Raw genomic sequence first — 17,831 nt, forward strand, 5'->3', positions numbered from 1 at the left:
GTTAGGGCATCTATTGGGAAAACCAGGTTAGGGCATCCAAAACAGTGTTTTGGGCAATCCACTGTGGCCTTGGAGGGCTGATTCAGATACCTGGAAGTCATCGCTTGTTCTCGTTCATGTGGAACCTTGTTGCAACGTCAGGCCTCCATGCACCTGGTGCATGGTTGTTACCTGCACCAAGATGAGCAACGTCGTTTTGTCCCCTCCACCAAAGACCCTGATCATGCAGATGATGATCTGCCACTGCCACCACCACCTCGGGACCCTCCAACCCAGCTGACTCCTCAGATCGCTCTCGTCACCAGCATCATGATAGGATCCCAACAATAATGATATTATGTAACCAATTGCAGAACAGTTTTAGAAAAGAAACTCCATCTCTGGGCTTCGTCGATGCCTAGAGAGGAATAGACTTCTGGTCTAGTCAAGAGGAAGGGGGGAACAGGGATAGGAAGAAGGCCAGCTGAGGAGGGGGGTAGTCGTTCCAGAGGGAAGACGCCGCCGCGGTCGCAGGGAAGAACTTCTGCAGAGGGGACGCCAGCGAGGTCAGTGGAGAAGTAGAGAAGGCAGAGGTAGGGGGAAACGGGAGAACTCTTACATTGAATTTCGATGCCGCTTCCTCCTTCGTGCTCCTTAGATTAGGTTTTCTGTTGGGCCAATGGGCTGGTTTGGCTTCCTGGGCCTCCGGCATTCATAAACTCGCCTGTGGATTGTATTACATCACAGGGAAATCCCTCCTTTCACAGGCAACAATGTGGAAGGTTGATTGTGTCGGGTAGAGTGATAATTCTGCCTAAATTTGCAATTGGATCAGGACAATCTTCAAGTCACTCTCACTTACCTTGATCTTCAAGCACTGGATTGGTTCCTCCTGACAGAAGACCGTTTCTCTATTTGAGATTAGGCTGACTTCACTCGGCAACTGGAGCACCTTTTCAGAATTCGCTACCTGGATTCATATGATCGCTTAATAAGTCTTCAACATGATGGCTGGGAGAAATGTCCACAAGCCAAAGGCTTGTTCAGAAGTAACTCACACCATACGGTGTGGCTTCTGGGCTGAAGTGAATGCTTCTTTGGAAGCATAAAAATATCTGGTATGCCTCAACCAAGCTTGGCATTATGGGTCCTTGATGCCTACCTTTGGCTACCCCCATTTGACCTCACAGCCAGTCAGATGGGGGCCACCATTAAGCACCCATGGCCAAGTGCTCTGAGGGAACACCTTTTCTCAACTGCCCCATCCGACTGTCAAGGAGCATGTGCCACTATTTTTTTTTGAAATTTTGAACTGTGAATACATGCCCATGCTGTGGTCACCAACGAGGACTTCCCAGGCTGTCACCCATCCTGGTACTGCTCTCGCCCAAGCACGCTTAACTTCAGAGTTCTAATGGGATCTGGTACACTAGTGTGCTGATACTAGTGTACCATGTGCCACTATTCCCATCGAAAGCCCAAAGTCGACCCATGGGCCATGACCAACGAGAAGGCTCCACTTGACTGAAGCTGAATTCCAGGCACAAAAACGAAGGGCTTGTGCTATTGCAATGGACGATTTGGTCCACAGCACCTGTGTGCAGAACATTAATATCGTGGTCAAACTAGACGAAGCTGATAATTCTGACGGGCCAGATGACCCCCATATTGGATGCAGGTGGAACCCAAGACACCGAGGAGAAAGCACTATTCACAGCCCAGATCTCATTAAATTCAGCCATTGTCATCACAACTGATGGACCGTTGAAGATAATGGGGATCTTGATTCTTATCAACTGAGGGGCGACCCATAATTTCATCAGGACCAATATAACGTACCATTTGGCACTAACCAAGACGCTGGCCCTAGAGTTTCACATTATCTCGGTCAACAGCATGAAGCTCCCATGTACTCAATGCTTTCATGATTGTACACTCTCTATGCAAGGTCTAAGCATCAGTGGGATTTTCCGGCCTATCCTGCTCAGCAGCACAGATATTATTCTGGGCATCCAGTGGTTAAAAACCTTGGGTACCTTCGTATCTAATTACAACACCGTAATGATCCAAATCAAAGTCGGGGGAGGACTTCACACCCTGCAGGCAAACCCTCATACAAACCTTCCACACGTATCAGAGAAAGCCTGCGAAGAAGCTTATTCAGTCAAGCTGACACATGGCAGTCAAACAGAGTTTACCAACGAACTTTAGACCCTATATAAAGAGGACACTTCAAATAAAGATGTATGCGAGAAAAGAAGTCGTTAGGACCCAAAGACTGGAGCTCCGGATCGTAATCTCAGATCCAGAGGAGCAGACGACCGATCCAGCATCTCTCCATCCCACCGATTCTTCCGTTATCTTTCCCCTTTTTAAGTATTGAAATTGTGAGATTGATACATAGTGATTGTTCAGACTATTCCCGGAAGCACATATATTGTTTTCCTTTACATGATAAATTTGTCGACAATTCAAGGATTTCCGTTGCTTGTTTATGGTAAGATCAATTCAGGATCTTAACACACCCCCACAATGTATGTATAACAAACTTGCGAACCCCTGAAAAATGAGCAAGCATTGTGCAAGCATCACCAACTTATGCTGGAGCTAAATCATGTCACCAGACGGGATGCTCCCAGCGATCTCCACAAGAACCAATCCGAGCTATATTACAGCAGTCTTTGACTAGCAAACCAACTTGCCCTCTCATGGTCCAGTAGATCAAGCCATTACCTTGAAGGAGGATTCTCCGCCAATTTTTTTTTTTGAAGAAAATAGGGCAGACCACCCGAAACCGGTGGCCCACCTGATACTATTAAAAAAACAAAGTCATGTACACATCATTTACAGTTATAACCGCACATCCTGCTTTTATCCCCCTACCCCCCAAAAAGATATTAGCGCCTCAACGTCAAATATGGCACTCTCGACTGAAGCCTTTCCTCCCTTGAACACCACTTCGTTTCGGTGCAACCATACCGCCCACAGTATTGCGAGAATTCTCCCCCACTCCATTACGCTCCGGTATCCACCCGTCGTGACTGATGCCCAAAAATCGTCGTCCGAGGAGATATTCACCCCTGAAATCTGTTGCGAGGCCCATACTCCTTGAGCGAGGTGACATGTGAAGAAAAGGTGTGAGCAGTCTTCCTCGCCCCTAGCGCACAAGGGGCAAGCGACAGGCTCTGCTGGTGCCCACCTCCGCCAATAGACCCGTGTGACGAGTCTCCGTCTCCTCAACAACCAGCCAAAAATTCTCACTTTAAGAGGAATCTTTAGTTTCAGCATTATGTGACATGCCTGCCTGACTTCTGGGTCATCTCTCGCCAACCCTCGAATCTTCAAGTATGCATCCTTCACCGAGAAAGGTGGCCCCTGCCATACCCATCCGTCTCGATAATCTGCTGAAGGACTGAAAGGTAGGAGGGTCTCCTGCATTCCCAACAGCTCCTCAAACCGAAGATCTGATAATGTCTCGGAGAGGGTTGGGACCCAAGCCCCGTCCCAACATTCGCTGACCATGGCATTTGGGTTCCGTGTTAGAGCAAATAGTCTGGGAAACTTCAACTTCAAGGGACCTTGTTTGGACCAGTTATCTTGCCAGAACCAAAAGCCTTCTCCATCACCCAGTTTGGCATCAAATAATTCACGAATGCGAGGGATGATTTTTACGTAGGCTGCGCCAAAAAGGGGACTCCCCCCTTCTTCTCACCCATCGCCTTTCCCAATCCATATCATGGCCATACATGTCTCTTAGGACATTGAAAACCAGACCCTCTGCAGGTGTCGTAACTCGTTCGACCCATTTAGCCAGCAATGCCAAATTCATGGATTCCAAGTGAAGAACCCCCAGGCCTCCTTGTTTTAGAGGTCTACAGACCACATCCCACACCACTAGGGGTATCCCCCTAGGATCCCCCTCTCCGTCGCCTCCCCAAACGAACCGCCTCATTAATCCCTCAAGCCATTTTGTCACAACTGCCAGTGCTTTATATACCGACAAGAAGAATATAGGGATCGCTGAGAGCACCGACCTCAAAAGTACCAGGCGACCCCCTCGTGATAACACCTTGTTCTGCCAGCCCTCCAACCTGCGCTCCACCTGGTCAATCACTGGCTGCCAGTCTGCAGCTAGGAGGCGTCTCCCTGTCAGCGGAAGACCCAAATACTTCATTGGTAGCGAACCTCGGGGTGTGCCTAGCGCATTAGCGCATTGGATCTCCTCGTCCACCAACAAACCAAATCCCACAAAGGCTGACTTTTCTCTATTGAGACATAACCCCGAGAAATCAGCAAATAAACATTGTTGCCCTTACCAGTATTCCTTCTATCAAAAGAACAAATAGGATAAAACGGCATCAGAACTTTTGCCTCTGGCCTGATCCACCAATCTCACAGCCCTTTTGCAGCCCATCCCTACTTGTCAAAAAGAAAGATGAAAGATAGCGATTCAGTGTCGATTACCACGCTTAGGATACTGTTCCAAAACAATATCCAATTCCTGTTGCTCGTGAAATTTTAAAGAACTGCACAGTATGTGTGTCAACTCCAAACATGATTTGGGAACTGGATGTTATCAGATAAGAATGCAGGATAACGATATCATAAAAAAGGTCTTCAAGACATCACGGAAACTTTAAATTTAAGGCGATGTCATTCAGATTATCGGATGCCAAGCCAACTTCCAATCACTAATAAATGATATTTTTCTTATTTTCTAAGAAAATTTGAGCTAGCACTTTTCAATGATACTTTTATTTATAGCCGGAGCTGCAAAGATGATTCGCCCAATGTTAAAGCTTTCTTCCAAATGTTGGCCAAAAACTGCCTTTGTACCAATGTTAAAAACCGCAACTTCAGCAACCGCACATGGTGTACCTCGGCCACTGGGTGTCAGCAGAAGGCCTTGCCATAGATTTGGTTAAAATTGCAGCTATTGTGAACTAGCCTCCACTGACATTAGAGAAGGAGCTGCGTAGTTTTGTGTGGCTGACTGGGTGTTACTGCAGGTTTGTCTGCTGATATGCAGCTCAAGCTGCACCTTTGACATTTCTTCTGAAGGACACAGTTGAATGGTCTTCTAAAGCTCAAGTAGCAATGGACAAGTTCCAAATTTATCTGTCCAGTACACCTGTACAAGACCTTCCTGACTTATATCTGTTTGTCCTTACCAACACCTATGTTTCTTTCTAGCACAGGGGTTGATGCATTTCTAATGCAACGGATCCAAACCATCACATTTACAGGCTTAATTTCCCTCACTCAGCCCAGAGCAAATCTGTGTGTGAATGAGAGCTCATTGCAATTGTCATGGCTATAAAGAAATGGCAATGACGATTATTCTGAAGGATACAAAAGTTGCTTGGTGCCATCTCCCTGTTCCCCTGCTATCCCAATTATTCAGATGGATTTCCAAAACACTCCCAGAGGGTGCCACGGTGGTTTCTAAAAACGTATTAGCATGTGGCACAACATGTTAATAGGAAGGGCATGAAGAACCACATCAAATCCTATATTTATGAGTGCCTCATCGGTCAGGCATGCAAGGCTTCTACACTTCAAGCAACGCGTCGCTCCAACCACTCCCTATACCTTTGAAGATAGAGGACAATGCATCTCTTGATTTCATTGAAGGCCTAACCAAGTCCGAAGGTTTTGATTTTATATAATGTGTCATCCAATAACTGCCAACAACGCCGCGAAGGTCTTTCTGAAAGACATAATATGTGTGCATTGAATTTTGCACTCTATCATCTCCTACAGGGATTGTACATTCAACACCAGTTTCTGGAAGGGACCACACTGCCCACAAGCGACTGAGCTTCGAATCAGTTCCTCATAACTTCCGGAAACCAGTATGCAAATGAAGAGAGTCAATTGCTGTTTAGACGCCTGCCAGTGTTTTGTCTCAAGAAAACCAAAAGCCTGGTACTCCTAGCTGCCCTGGGGGAGCTGAGCTACAATTCTTTTCTCCACTCTTCTACAGAAATGTCACTGTGCCCTGCCCTGCATGGAAGAGAGCCACCACAGATCTTATGCGGCCGACAACTGGCCTCCCCAGTGTATGCTCTGGAACAATTCCACGAGGACAGGTATCACATCATTGACACCTTAACGATCAACTTTGACACCCACAGATAAGAATGAAGCTCCAAGCTGATAAGCTCTGTAATGACCAACAGTTTAATGAGGGGGATTGCATCTTTCTCCAGCGCAAACCTTACCGGATAAAGTCCCTAACCAATAGACCAAATAAGAAAATCATTCCAAAAAACTTTGGACCCTATCCCATCTTGGTGTGTGTGCGTCCTGAACTTTACAAGGTAGACCTCACACCAGAAGATTCCATTCACCCTGTTTTCCATGTATCCAAATTACCCAAGTTGTATGGACTTTCGTATGACCACCAGATCCTGCCCTTCAGCTCATTAAAACCAGCTCATAAACATCATAAGACCAAAAAAATTAAACTTACCTTTTGAGCTACAAAGGGAAAGAGATAGAGGGCAGAAGATAGACCAAAGAATCAAGAGGGATAGAGCAGGGCGGTAGGAGATGTGGCAGACAGGAGAGATGACAAACTGTAAATTGACCAGAGGTATGTTTCAAAAATTAAAAAAATTAACCGGATGTTGTTTAGCTGTATAAATGGAAGGAAACATATGAGAGGAAATAACAATAACACACCTGCTTCAAACACTACCAAGAAAAAGAAACTCAGCAACAACAAAGGCAAATTACCATGTGTTTCAACTTTTGATAGTAGATTGGCCCCATGAAGATATATGCTTGGAGAGGATATCCCGTAATCCCTGAAAAAATAATAAAAATGTAACGTAAACAACTTACCTTCAAATGCTGCCTTCAGGGCTTTCATTAGAGGCGAGGACAATCAAACAACATGAGCCACATCAACAAGAATTTCAAAGCATTGTGGAAATATTATTGTTGATGTTTCAAATACCTGAGTAAATCAAATCTTTTCCACTGTAACTGAATCCATGCTTCACGAGAGTATCACTGTCACACACAAAGAAAGTATGAGAGGGAATGACAACATCGTTAATATCTAGCACAATAGCACGACCTTATTGCTTCAACTCGATCGGCATGGCCACTTGGTTCCCCAAACGCACTGCCATAATGGAACTTTCCACTAGATACTCCAGCTTTGCCACCAAGAAGCTCAATCATCTTTCCAATTGTCATCCGACTGCAAATCAAAAGTTCCAAAAGTTATATATTTATGATCATCTCAACTTTTGAGGGGTAGATGGTTCATCCAGAAAACAAATTTCTTGTACCAGTAAATTCATCATAATGATACCAGACTACATTAATTAGTAGTACTAACTGATATGTCTAAGTAGAACCCAACGAGATAGATGGCTGTAAACCAATTATAAATGGTGAAACCCAGGTTCGAAATAGAAATCAAATACTGGATTGAAAGATAATCGAGCATGTTTGCAGCAAACTCCAGTCAACATCCTAAATTTATGATTTTAAAATGACCAACAATAAGAAACTGAAGGATACGGAAGGTGTCCATTGGATAAGACATTAGAAGGGTAGAGAGGGATAGAGAAAAACAAAGATAAAAATGTCAATAGGCTGGGATCAACAACTGTCCCTCGCCTTTGGGAGGATTTCCCAGCCAATGGAAAAGATACATATATCAATTATCTATAAAGTGAATTACCGAAATGGAAAATTGTGGAAATAGCATTGACAGAGGTTAGGCTTGTAAAACATACATATATAAATTATCTACCTGGGGTATCCATGGGGATTCATGATCAAATCAGGGCAGATTCCACGTTCCGAAAATGGAAAATCTTCCTGCTGAACAATTGTACCGCAAACTCCCTTCTGCCCGTGTCTGCTGCTAAACTTGTCCCCAACCTACATTCAAGAGGAAACATAAAGCAGAAGCTACAGCTACAACGAAAATATTACCAACACAAATAGACAGTTACCTCAGGTCTACGGGTATGGCGAATAATAAATTTGATGCATAGCCTGTTGTTCACATCTGTTGTCAGCACGACACGATCAACAACAGTTGTTTCTCCTTCAGGACCTTTGTATGTCACAGGTGTTGGCCTGTAATCACTATAATTGACAAAACGACACAGCATAAGAAAAGATTTATGGAAATAAACAAATGACAAGAGAAGGATGAAACGTACATTCCCCGTAGTTCTCCAGGCTTAGATTGGTCTTTGACAACCTTAGGGCTATGTTTATTGACAAATATGTCATGGTTCCGGATAATTTCACCCGGCGCAGCAATTCCATCTGCATCCAATATCTGAAGAAAAATATCTTATGAATATTGAACTTTATGACTTTGAAGACAATAGATATAGCTAGGAATTAAATGAAAAGAACAAAATATAAAAACATAAGACAAATGAAAGAATAGATCCTCAATTGTGGGTCTACAAAACCTGGATTCCTAGCATGCACTGTATCATATCAAATTTTTTATACGACAAACCAATTAAATAAGTTGAAGATACCACAACATCAAGGCCAGAATTAATTGCTCTGTAACACAACATCAAGGGCAGTGTTACTCTGTCAGAATTTGATCATTTCTTCAGGATTTTCAACCTTCTTCAACTCCACCCCATTTAAATTGCGAAAAAGATTAGAATCTTAATACGATTCATTGGTTCATATGATTGGGGGTATTTCTTGTTGTCCCTCTTCTTGCTCTAGTTTTTACAATTGTCTACATCATGAGGCAAGAAGAAGAGGCGACCAAGGAAGAAATCAAGACTTTACATGGCGCTGCAGTCAGCAGAGTCCAAGATAGAGACATTGAAGCAGTCAAACACCATGTCAGACACCAGCAAAGCATCAAAGTCAGTATCTCATTTTTTGACTGATTTTTTTTTGAAGAAAATAGGGCAGACCACCCGAAACCGGTGGCCCACCTGATACTATTAAAAAAACAAAGTCATGTACACATCATTTACAGTTATAACCGCACATCCTGCTTTTATCCCCCTACCCCCCAAAAAGATATTAGCGCCTCAACGTCAAATATGGCACTCTCGACTGAAGCCTTTCCTCCCTTGAACACCACTTCGTTTCGGTGCAACCATACCGCCCACAGTATTGCGAGAATTCTCCCCCACTCCATTACGCTCCGGTATCCACCCGTCGTGACTGATGCCCAAAAATCGTCGTCCGAGGAGATATTCACCCCTGAAATCTGTTGCGAGGCCCATACTCCTTGAGCGAGGTGACATGTGAAGAAAAGGTGTGAGCAGTCTTCCTCGCCCCTAGCGCACAAGGGGCAAGCGACAGGCTCTGCTGGTGCCCACCTCCGCCAATAGACCCGTGTGACGAGTCTCCGTCTCCTCAACAACCAGCCAAAAATTCTCACTTTAAGAGGAATCTTTAGTTTCAGCATTATGTGACATGCCTGCCTGACTTCTGGGTCATCTCTCGCCAACCCTCGAATCTTCAAGTATGCATCCTTCACCGAGAAAGGTGGCCCCTGCCATACCCATCCGTCTCGATAATCTGCTGAAGGACTGAAAGGTAGGAGGGTCTCCTGCATTCCCAACAGCTCCTCAAACCGAAGATCTGATAATGTCTCGGAGAGGGTTGGGACCCAAGCCCCGTCCCAACATTCGCTGACCATGGCATTTGGGTTCCGTGTTAGAGCAAATAGTCTGGGAAACTTCAACTTCAAGGGACCTTGTTTGGACCAGTTATCTTGCCAGAACCAAAAGCCTTCTCCATCACCCAGTTTGGCATCAAATAATTCACGAATGCGAGGGATGATTTTTACGTAGGCTGCGCCAAAAAGGGGACTCCCCCTTGAAGACTCATTTTTTGAGTGATAGAGTCCTGAAGACTCAACAAAGGAAGACCTGGTCAACAGGAGCCTCAGACATCGACTGAGTCTTAGGCAGAAAGAATAACAAATTCTAGAACAATCTTAGGGTTATAAATACTCCTTTAATAAGGTCATTGTGGAGACTTTCTGTTGAATGAACATTTGAGGTTTTCTTGGCCCCAGAGTAGCTGACTTTTGTGAAGGAAAGAACTACCATTTCAGAAGTTCTTCAGGAATACGCAATTTTAACGTCTCATATTCTTCTTTCCATCTTCCTCTTCTTTTCCTTGATTTTAATTATGATGATCAATATACCCTACAATGAATTCTATAAGACCATCAAAACACCCTACAATGGATTCTATATGATGATCAAAATACCCTACAATGGACCCCAGACGTCTAGTGAGTGACATGAAATTCTTCAAATGCCAATGCACATCGAAGGTCATGAAATTCTTTTGAGGGCTGTCATGGGTGATTTGGGGATTGAACACTGAGGATACTGCGAGATGTTCACCATGCTCCAAATCTCATATCCCACCCCAACTCTCCTCAAAATGAAGAAATACATGTGAATTTGATACGATAAGAAATGTATCAATTGGGATATTTGATAAAGTTGCCAATGGCACAATGTCTCGAATACACGAGATCTCAAATTCTACTGTTCCATAAGGAAATGCCGTGAATCAGATCTAGACGACTTCAATCTCTGGTCAGCCTCCTTCCCGACCAGATCTAGGCAGCTTCAGTCTCCTCGGTGAAGCTCCTCCTCCATCAAGATCTGGACGTCCCTAGCCGTGATGGAAGCTCCTGCCTGGATCGAGCTTGACTTCGGCTTCTTCGTACTCTCCAGAAGGTCCGACTGACTCCTGCTCCTCTGGCCTCTTCCGATGTAACAGTCAGGCTTGATCTCCAAGAAAATGATATATTCCCTACCTGGTCTCCTCGACCCTTGTCTATAGGTGCACGCTCCTCCCCTTCTGTCTGAATCGACAGTTCTTGGTCAACGGCGGCCGTTGACCTCTCTCTTCTTGTTCCTTCTGACATATTTCCTTGAATAGAATTTATCAGAATTGCAGAAAAATATTTGATAATTTTCCCTGTTCACTGTATGACAATGCATTGAACCAGAAGATTGGAGACGTTACAGAGTGATGGGTTGCTCTATCTTGAAAGGGATGTCATCTCATTGCTCTATCCCCAGTGCACTGTAGAACCAAGTAGCTCCAAGGTCAGCTGGAGCACACATATTGAACACAGTTTACTTCTTTCGTTGAAATTTGTTATTGGTCCAAAATTGTCTGTTGCTCGCAAGGCAGCCGAACACAAAACCGCATGTCTAAGGAATGGGTGACATAAATCAGATTGCTTTCTGTCCACCCCATAGTTATGCGTGGAGACAATTTTAGACTGCTCCTGGCCATCTCCAACAGCTGTGTCAACTGGCACGGTAGCTTAATAGGGTGTTTTCTAAGAAAAGTGTATTAGTCTCATTCGAAAGAATGGCGACAGATTGAATTCTATTTTGTCTAAACCATAATTTTAGGTTAAGTCAGACATCTGCAGGCTGTCTCCAACAATGGGGTAAGCTGGCCAGGCATTTTTGTTATTCCCCACTTTAGAAGGGTGTTTTGTAGAAAAAGTGTAATAACCAATCTGTATATTTAAGGCAGACTGAACGTTAATGAAAGTGAGCGATAACACTGATTTTCTAAGGTTCATTTCTTTGGTCCCAGGGGCTTCTTTGATCTTCTTCCGTCGCCCTGCCTCATTTCTCTCTTCTTTGATCATCCAAAGACAACCAGCATCTGACACATTGTAATACAGTCCCCTGTGGATTCTATTCTTTGTGGCCTTGATTGTTCTTGCAGATAGTTGCTCAGCATCCTATGGCCGGGGGGAGAATCTCAGGTACTCCTCACTGAAAATATTATTCAAAGATTATTTTGTCCAAAATATTCGTTTCCTGAAGAAAGCAAAGAGAAACAGAACTCGTAATCAAGCAAAAACGACTCAAATATGATCCACATGCAAAGTCATTCATCAGGAGAGCACATTGTCAAAAATATTCAAATCAGAAGGCTTACAAGTAAGAGGCGTGGTACTACGAATTCTGGAATTAGTAGTAAAATAAATACCTGCATCTTAGAGTCAACAAACTGTCCACTTTTTGTTGAAACCATCTGCGGTTTGACAATGGTGTCATAGGGTTCCATAATAGCAGAATGCCTGTATGAGAAATAGCCCATAAATATGATAGCATTATGAAAAATAGGGATTCAATAAAGAACAAAGCTTACTTTTTTAATACAATGCAACGGCCAAACCCACGATCCAGAGATGATTTATTCATTACGATAGCATCTTCTATATCATAGCCACTGTAGCTCATCACTGCAACAGTTGCATTCTGTCCAGCACCAAGTTTGTCAAATCCCACCTGAATGTCACAAAAGACGATATTAGCTAATTGAGAATTCTAATTTGTTTAAATACCTGAAAGGAGACAATTGACCAATGAAAATGACACAAAGATCTGTGCAGAGTTTTTTATAAAGGACACGCATTCAATACCAAGAAAGAGTAATCTGCTAATTATTATAGAATACGAACCAACTCAATTGACTTCGTAGTTAGAAGAGGACGCTGAGGATACACAAGGAGATAAAGCAATGTATCCGTTCGCTTCCACTGCAAAAACACAGTAATGATATTCTCCATGAAGAAAAAAAAGAAAAAGACTAACCAAAAAAGAGGAAATAAATAAATGCAGAAACTTCTTGCCTGATTAAAAGCAATGTTGCCCATTGCCTGTTTCCCCATAGCACACTACAAATAAAAATGGAGATAAAACCTTATGCAATGCCCTACTGATATTCTGAGGTTTATTTAATCAAAGAACTCAGATACCTGATATGTATTTCTTGGAGACTGGTTATGATGTGGATAAGGAATTAATCCGGCACACACACCTAAAATCGTGAAAGGTTCTATTTCGATATGGGTTGTCCCAGGTTCCGCATCTCCTTCATACAAAGCGATCTATTGGCAAGAACCCAAAAATAAAGCATTTTTTGTCTAAGCGCAAGATAAAGGATCATGAAATCCTTCCATGTATGGCAAATAAAAAACAGATATGTTCAGAAACCAACCAGAGCATTGTTTTCCTCATTGACATCCAAGTATTCTAATAGACCCTCGTGCAAGAAATCGTCAAAAGTCCGCACCCCATCCTAAGACATTATTCACCGCATCAAAACGGCTTTCAATTTCCTCAAGTGATGAAAATGATTGGAGAATAATAAAAAATAAAATAATAATAAAAAATGGTGAATCATAATACCTGCAACTCTTTCATGTGATGCTCCTTCACCCTTGAAACACCCTTATCAGCAATGACAAGCGGTCGGCATACTCGACCACCATCAGAAGCAACATAAACACAATGCTGACAGCAAATCGCCATAATTCAGAAAAGCTTGGTGACAGAAAGAACATTGGAGTGTCCAAAATTTCAGATTCTAAAAATTCGCCACAATTAATGAACTTATATACTAACATAAACAATTATAGGTAACAGTTTAGAATGAAATGAAAGAAATAAAGCGATGATGTATAACTATTGTATTCTATCCCCAACGCCTGTCTAGCCTATTTCTGGAATTTTCCCAAAGAGAAGTCCCTTTTAAGTACATAAAACCCTCCCCAAAGGATAGTAGTCAACCATTTTTTGTTGAACTGGGCGGGAGATCATCCCAGAAGGATGTAGGAACCGATTCAGGTCTGTTGTCCCTAGTTTATTTTATCTCTCTTCTCTGTCTCTCTCTGCCTTTTCTTCCTAGATCCTTCATCGATTGAGGCCTATCCTCATTTGGGTCTGTTGCCATCGGTTCCTTTATCTTTCCTAAGCCTTTTCTTCCAAAGATCATTCATCGATAGAGACCTAACCTGATTTGGGTTTGTCATCATTGGTTCCATTTTGTTAGTTAGGCATTTTACCTCTAATCTCTATTTTCCTGCATGTACAAAAAGGAGAGGTGAGCCACGTTCGATGGGTGGCTCACCTCTCCCTTTTGTTTCCAGTCAGCAGTTCTCCTACCTGTTCCGCTATGTCTTAACTCATTTATTCTCACACGTGAGAATAAATGACATTAGTGACTCACGCGAGTGAACACTTATTCTCTCACGCAGAGAATAAGTGACTTAACTATGATTGTGATACTGATCAGAAATAGATATGAAGCATAGCAAGAACAATACAGAGAGAGGTAGAATCACAGGTGGGAAGATAGAAGATAAATGGAGATTTCCAGATGAGCTCTCCCCTTTCTGGATTGCAGACCCCATTCTGCTCACCAGCCACTGGTTTCTCCCTGCAACTGAATCTTGAAGAAACGACTGAATGTGCCTGCTCGTTCCTATCCTCAATATTTATTGATTCTCGCACATGCAGTATTAGTATGCATTTGGTCTTTTACTGGTTGATCTTTCTTTTCCTTAGTAATTCTTGGAGAAGAAGAAATGTGTATCAGTTTGGGCTTTGGCCTCCGATTTAAAAGACCCAGTACTTAAAGGGCAACACTAAATGAGATACGATGATGTTTATATCGAGACCCTAATTCGTGTTTGGGCAGCTAGAGGCTCTGGGAGTGTGTTCTTCATCTCCTCTGGGGATTTTGAACACATCTATCTTTCTCTCTACCTGTTCTTCAACATCCCTCATCCATAGAGACTTTTCCAGCGGTCTCTAACATGAAAAAAAATTTATCAAATAGCATAATATGACATCACAGATAAGCAGTAAGGTTATGGTGTACAAGGAACATGAAATATCATGAACAGAAGAATGAGAATTCCACAGCCCACAATCACCCTTATCCTGTCTTACTCTTTTCCAGCAATCTTCTAACGTTAATGTCAAACTGTTCCCAGCAAGTGGATCTGAGTCGAGTATAGCACAGAGATGTGTCTGAGAGGGCAGAAGAGGCCAAAGCAAAGGAAGAAGGAGGCTGCAGGAGCTCCAGCCCAGGGGCGGCGCCTTTAGGGAACAGAAAGAATGAACAGGAGAAGCACTCATTAGCGGCTAGGGTTTGGGCACTTAAAAGGCCCCCCGATTACATTTTTCCCACGTGGGGAGGTCCTTAAGTGGCCTCCCACGTGGGACCACTTACTCGACTAGAGTCCCACGTGTGACTCCTTAAACAGTGGGCCACACGTGGGAAAAAGGAGAGTAAGTTCGAGAAGGAAAGAGAAGGAAAAAGGAGAAGAAAAGGGGAGAAAAGAGGGGGGAAAAAGGGTGGGCCACTTATAGATCTGTGGCCCACTTACAACAGACTTAGAGAAGAGGGAGAAGGGGAAAATAGGGATCTGAGGAGTCCCAGTCCAACACCCCCCCGCAAGCTAGGTGTGGGCGTTGACCATGCCGAGCTTGGACGCCAGCTGTTGAAACCTGGGACCCGGAAGAGCCTTAGTGAAGATGTCTGCTTTCTGATCTACAGAAGGAATGTACTTCGGCTTGATAACGCCACGATCAATATTTTCGGCTAAGTAGTGTCGATTTAAGGCCATATGTTTAGTCCTGTCGTGCTGAACCGGGTTCTTTGCTATTGCCAGGGCCGACTGATTATCACAATATAGGCAAATGCCATTATTGTCATAGACGCCAATGTCTTCTAGGAGGTGTTTCAGCCACCGACACTCGGAGACACCCCTCTTTAATGCACGCAGCTCCGCTTCAGCACTTGATAGCGATACTTCTTTCTGTTTTTTACTCCTCCATGTGACCAAACTTCCCCCAAGGAATGTGCAGTACCCTGATGTGGATCGACTATCGGTCACGGACCCTGCCCAGTCAGAATCTGTGTAAGCCTCCAGCGCGAGCCCCCCTTCACGTGAGAAGAGAAGTCCCTGGCCCACAGTGAATTTCAGGTAAGCAAGGATGCGATGGGCTGCCCGAAGGTGAACTTCCCGTGGCTCACTCATAAACTGACTAAGCAAACTGACGGCAAATGATATGTCTGGCCTTGTATGGTTAAGGTAGATTAGCTTTCCGATCAACCTCTGATAAGCCGTCTTGTCCACTGCTGCACCTCCATCGTCTCTGCCGATTCTAACATTCACATCGAGGGGAGTGGAGACTGGTTTGCATCCCAACTGTCCCGTCTCTTGGAGGAGGTCGAGGATATACTTGTGTTGGCTCAGCAGTATACCACCACTGGAATATGCTACTTCAATTCCCAAAAAATATTGCAACTTACCAAGTTCTTTCATCTCAAATTGCTTTGATAGTGAACTAATCAGTCGGCTTATTTCCTCTATGTCTGCCCCAGTGATCAAGATATCATCCACGTACACTAGTAAGATAGTAACCTTTCCCGTTAGTCCCTGCTTGATGAATAATGCGTGATCCCCTCTAGCTTGGTGGTAGTTCAACTCAACCATCGCCTTGGTAAACCTCCCAAACCAGGCTCGAGGGGACTGTTTAAGCCCATACAATGCTCTTCAGTCTGCATACTTGATTTGGCTGGTCTGTGAGTGTGTATCCCGGAGGGAGCTGCATATAAACTTCCTCTTCTAGCTCTCCATGAAGGAAAGCATTCTTCACATCAAGCTGAAGAATATCCCAGTCACACTTAGCAGCAAGCGCAATCAGCACTCGCACTGTGTTAAACTTGGCCACCGGAGCAAAGGTCTCCCCATAATCAATGCCTTCCGTCTGGGTGTATCCCTTGGCAACTAACCGGGCCTTGAGACGTTCTAGTGTACGGTCTACTGAGAACTTTGGGGTGTAAACCCAGCGGCACCCCACAACTTTCTTTCCCTTGGGCAAGGTGACAATTTCCCATGTATTGTTCTTCAAGAGGGCGTTCATCTCCTCATCCATGGCAGACTTCCATCCAGGGTCCTGAAGGGCTTCCTCGACCTTGACTGGAATCTGAATTTCTCCCAACCGTGTGAGAAAACTTCTGTAGTGATCGCTGAACTTCTCATACTTGACATATTGGCTACTAGGGTACTTAGCTCTGGCCCGGCAGCTACGTACCCCCTTTCTGAGTGCTATGGGCCAACTAAGGTCATCCTCCACAGCACTGATAGGTGGTCTGTCTTCTAACTCCTCTGGCTCATTCCGGCTTTCCTCAATTTCCGCATCAACTTGGTGTTCAATTTCTGATTGCCCATTATCTTCCACCTGAGGTCGATTCACAGGACTTTCATCACCGGTGTCTTCTTTCGAGATTTGCTTTTCAGGAAGCTGTACCGAAATGGACATTGTAGGGGAAGTTCCTGGAGTGTTCCCCATGTGTTGAAGGAATCCCAGGTTTGTCTCCTCTACGGCTTCACAACGCCTTTCAACTGAACTTTCCTTCTGAAAGTAGAATTCAGACTCCTGAAATGTGATATCGGCAGAGACAATAAACTTTCGTGAGGGAGGATGATAGCATCTATACCCTTTCTGGGTGCCTGAATAACCCACAAAGACACAGCGTACTCCCCTCGGTTCTAACTTGCCGCTGTTTTGATGGGTGTACGCCACACACCCAAATGTTCTAGCCGGGAGTCCGGAGAAAAGGCGAACTTCCGGGAATGATTGCTTCAGACAGCTCAGAGGACTTTCGTATCCAATTACTTTCATCGGAATTCTATTAATAAGATGAGCGGCTGTTAACACGGCTTCTCCCCAATAGTTCTTTGGCAAATTCCCTTGGAATAGCAAAGTTCGGGCAGTTGCGAGAGTATAGCCAAGACGCCTCTCTGCTAGGCCGTTTTGCTGTGGAGTGTTGACACATGAGGTCTCGTGAATAATCCCCTTGGCCAAGAAATGCGATCTGACTTCAAAGTTGAGGAATTCCGTTCCGTTGTCGGATCTGAATCGCTTGATCCTCTTCCCAAATTGATTTTCAATCATCTCGCAGAATTCAATTATTATCTTCGGTACCTCGGCCTTTGATTTCATCAAATGTAACCACATAGTACGGCTATAATCGTC

General features: G+C 44.0%; 1 protein-coding gene and 1 pseudogene across 1 annotated transcript in view; both read right to left on the reverse strand.

The window, feature by feature from the left end:
- NRPC2 (nuclear RNA polymerase C2) overlaps positions 1-17,831 on the reverse strand; it is a 44,599-nt gene that overhangs the window by 4,137 nt on the left and 22,631 nt on the right. Inside the window, exons 22-34 of the mRNA XM_078591786.1 lie at positions 13,188-13,292; positions 12,997-13,077; positions 12,755-12,886; positions 12,629-12,673; positions 12,458-12,535; positions 12,145-12,284; positions 11,983-12,073; positions 8,172-8,293; positions 7,959-8,094; positions 7,754-7,884; positions 7,067-7,192; positions 6,944-6,999; positions 6,721-6,791 (exon numbers count right to left, since the gene is read on the reverse strand). Of these exons, the coding sequence (XP_078447912.1) occupies positions 6,721-6,791; positions 6,944-6,999; positions 7,067-7,192; positions 7,754-7,884; positions 7,959-8,094; positions 8,172-8,293; positions 11,983-12,073; positions 12,145-12,284; positions 12,458-12,535; positions 12,629-12,673; positions 12,755-12,886; positions 12,997-13,077; positions 13,188-13,292 (1,314 nt within the window). The remainder of the gene's footprint in view (positions 1-6,720; positions 6,792-6,943; positions 7,000-7,066; positions 7,193-7,753; positions 7,885-7,958; positions 8,095-8,171; positions 8,294-11,982; positions 12,074-12,144; positions 12,285-12,457; positions 12,536-12,628; positions 12,674-12,754; positions 12,887-12,996; positions 13,078-13,187; positions 13,293-17,831) is intronic.
- LOC144700315 (5S ribosomal RNA) lies at positions 1,313-1,433 on the reverse strand (annotated as a pseudogene).

Source organism: Wolffia australiana, chromosome 2, assembly GCF_029677425.1.
Source record: "Wolffia australiana isolate 7733 chromosome 2, ASM2967742v1".
NCBI classification, from domain to species: Eukaryota; Viridiplantae; Streptophyta; class Magnoliopsida; order Alismatales; family Araceae; genus Wolffia; species Wolffia australiana.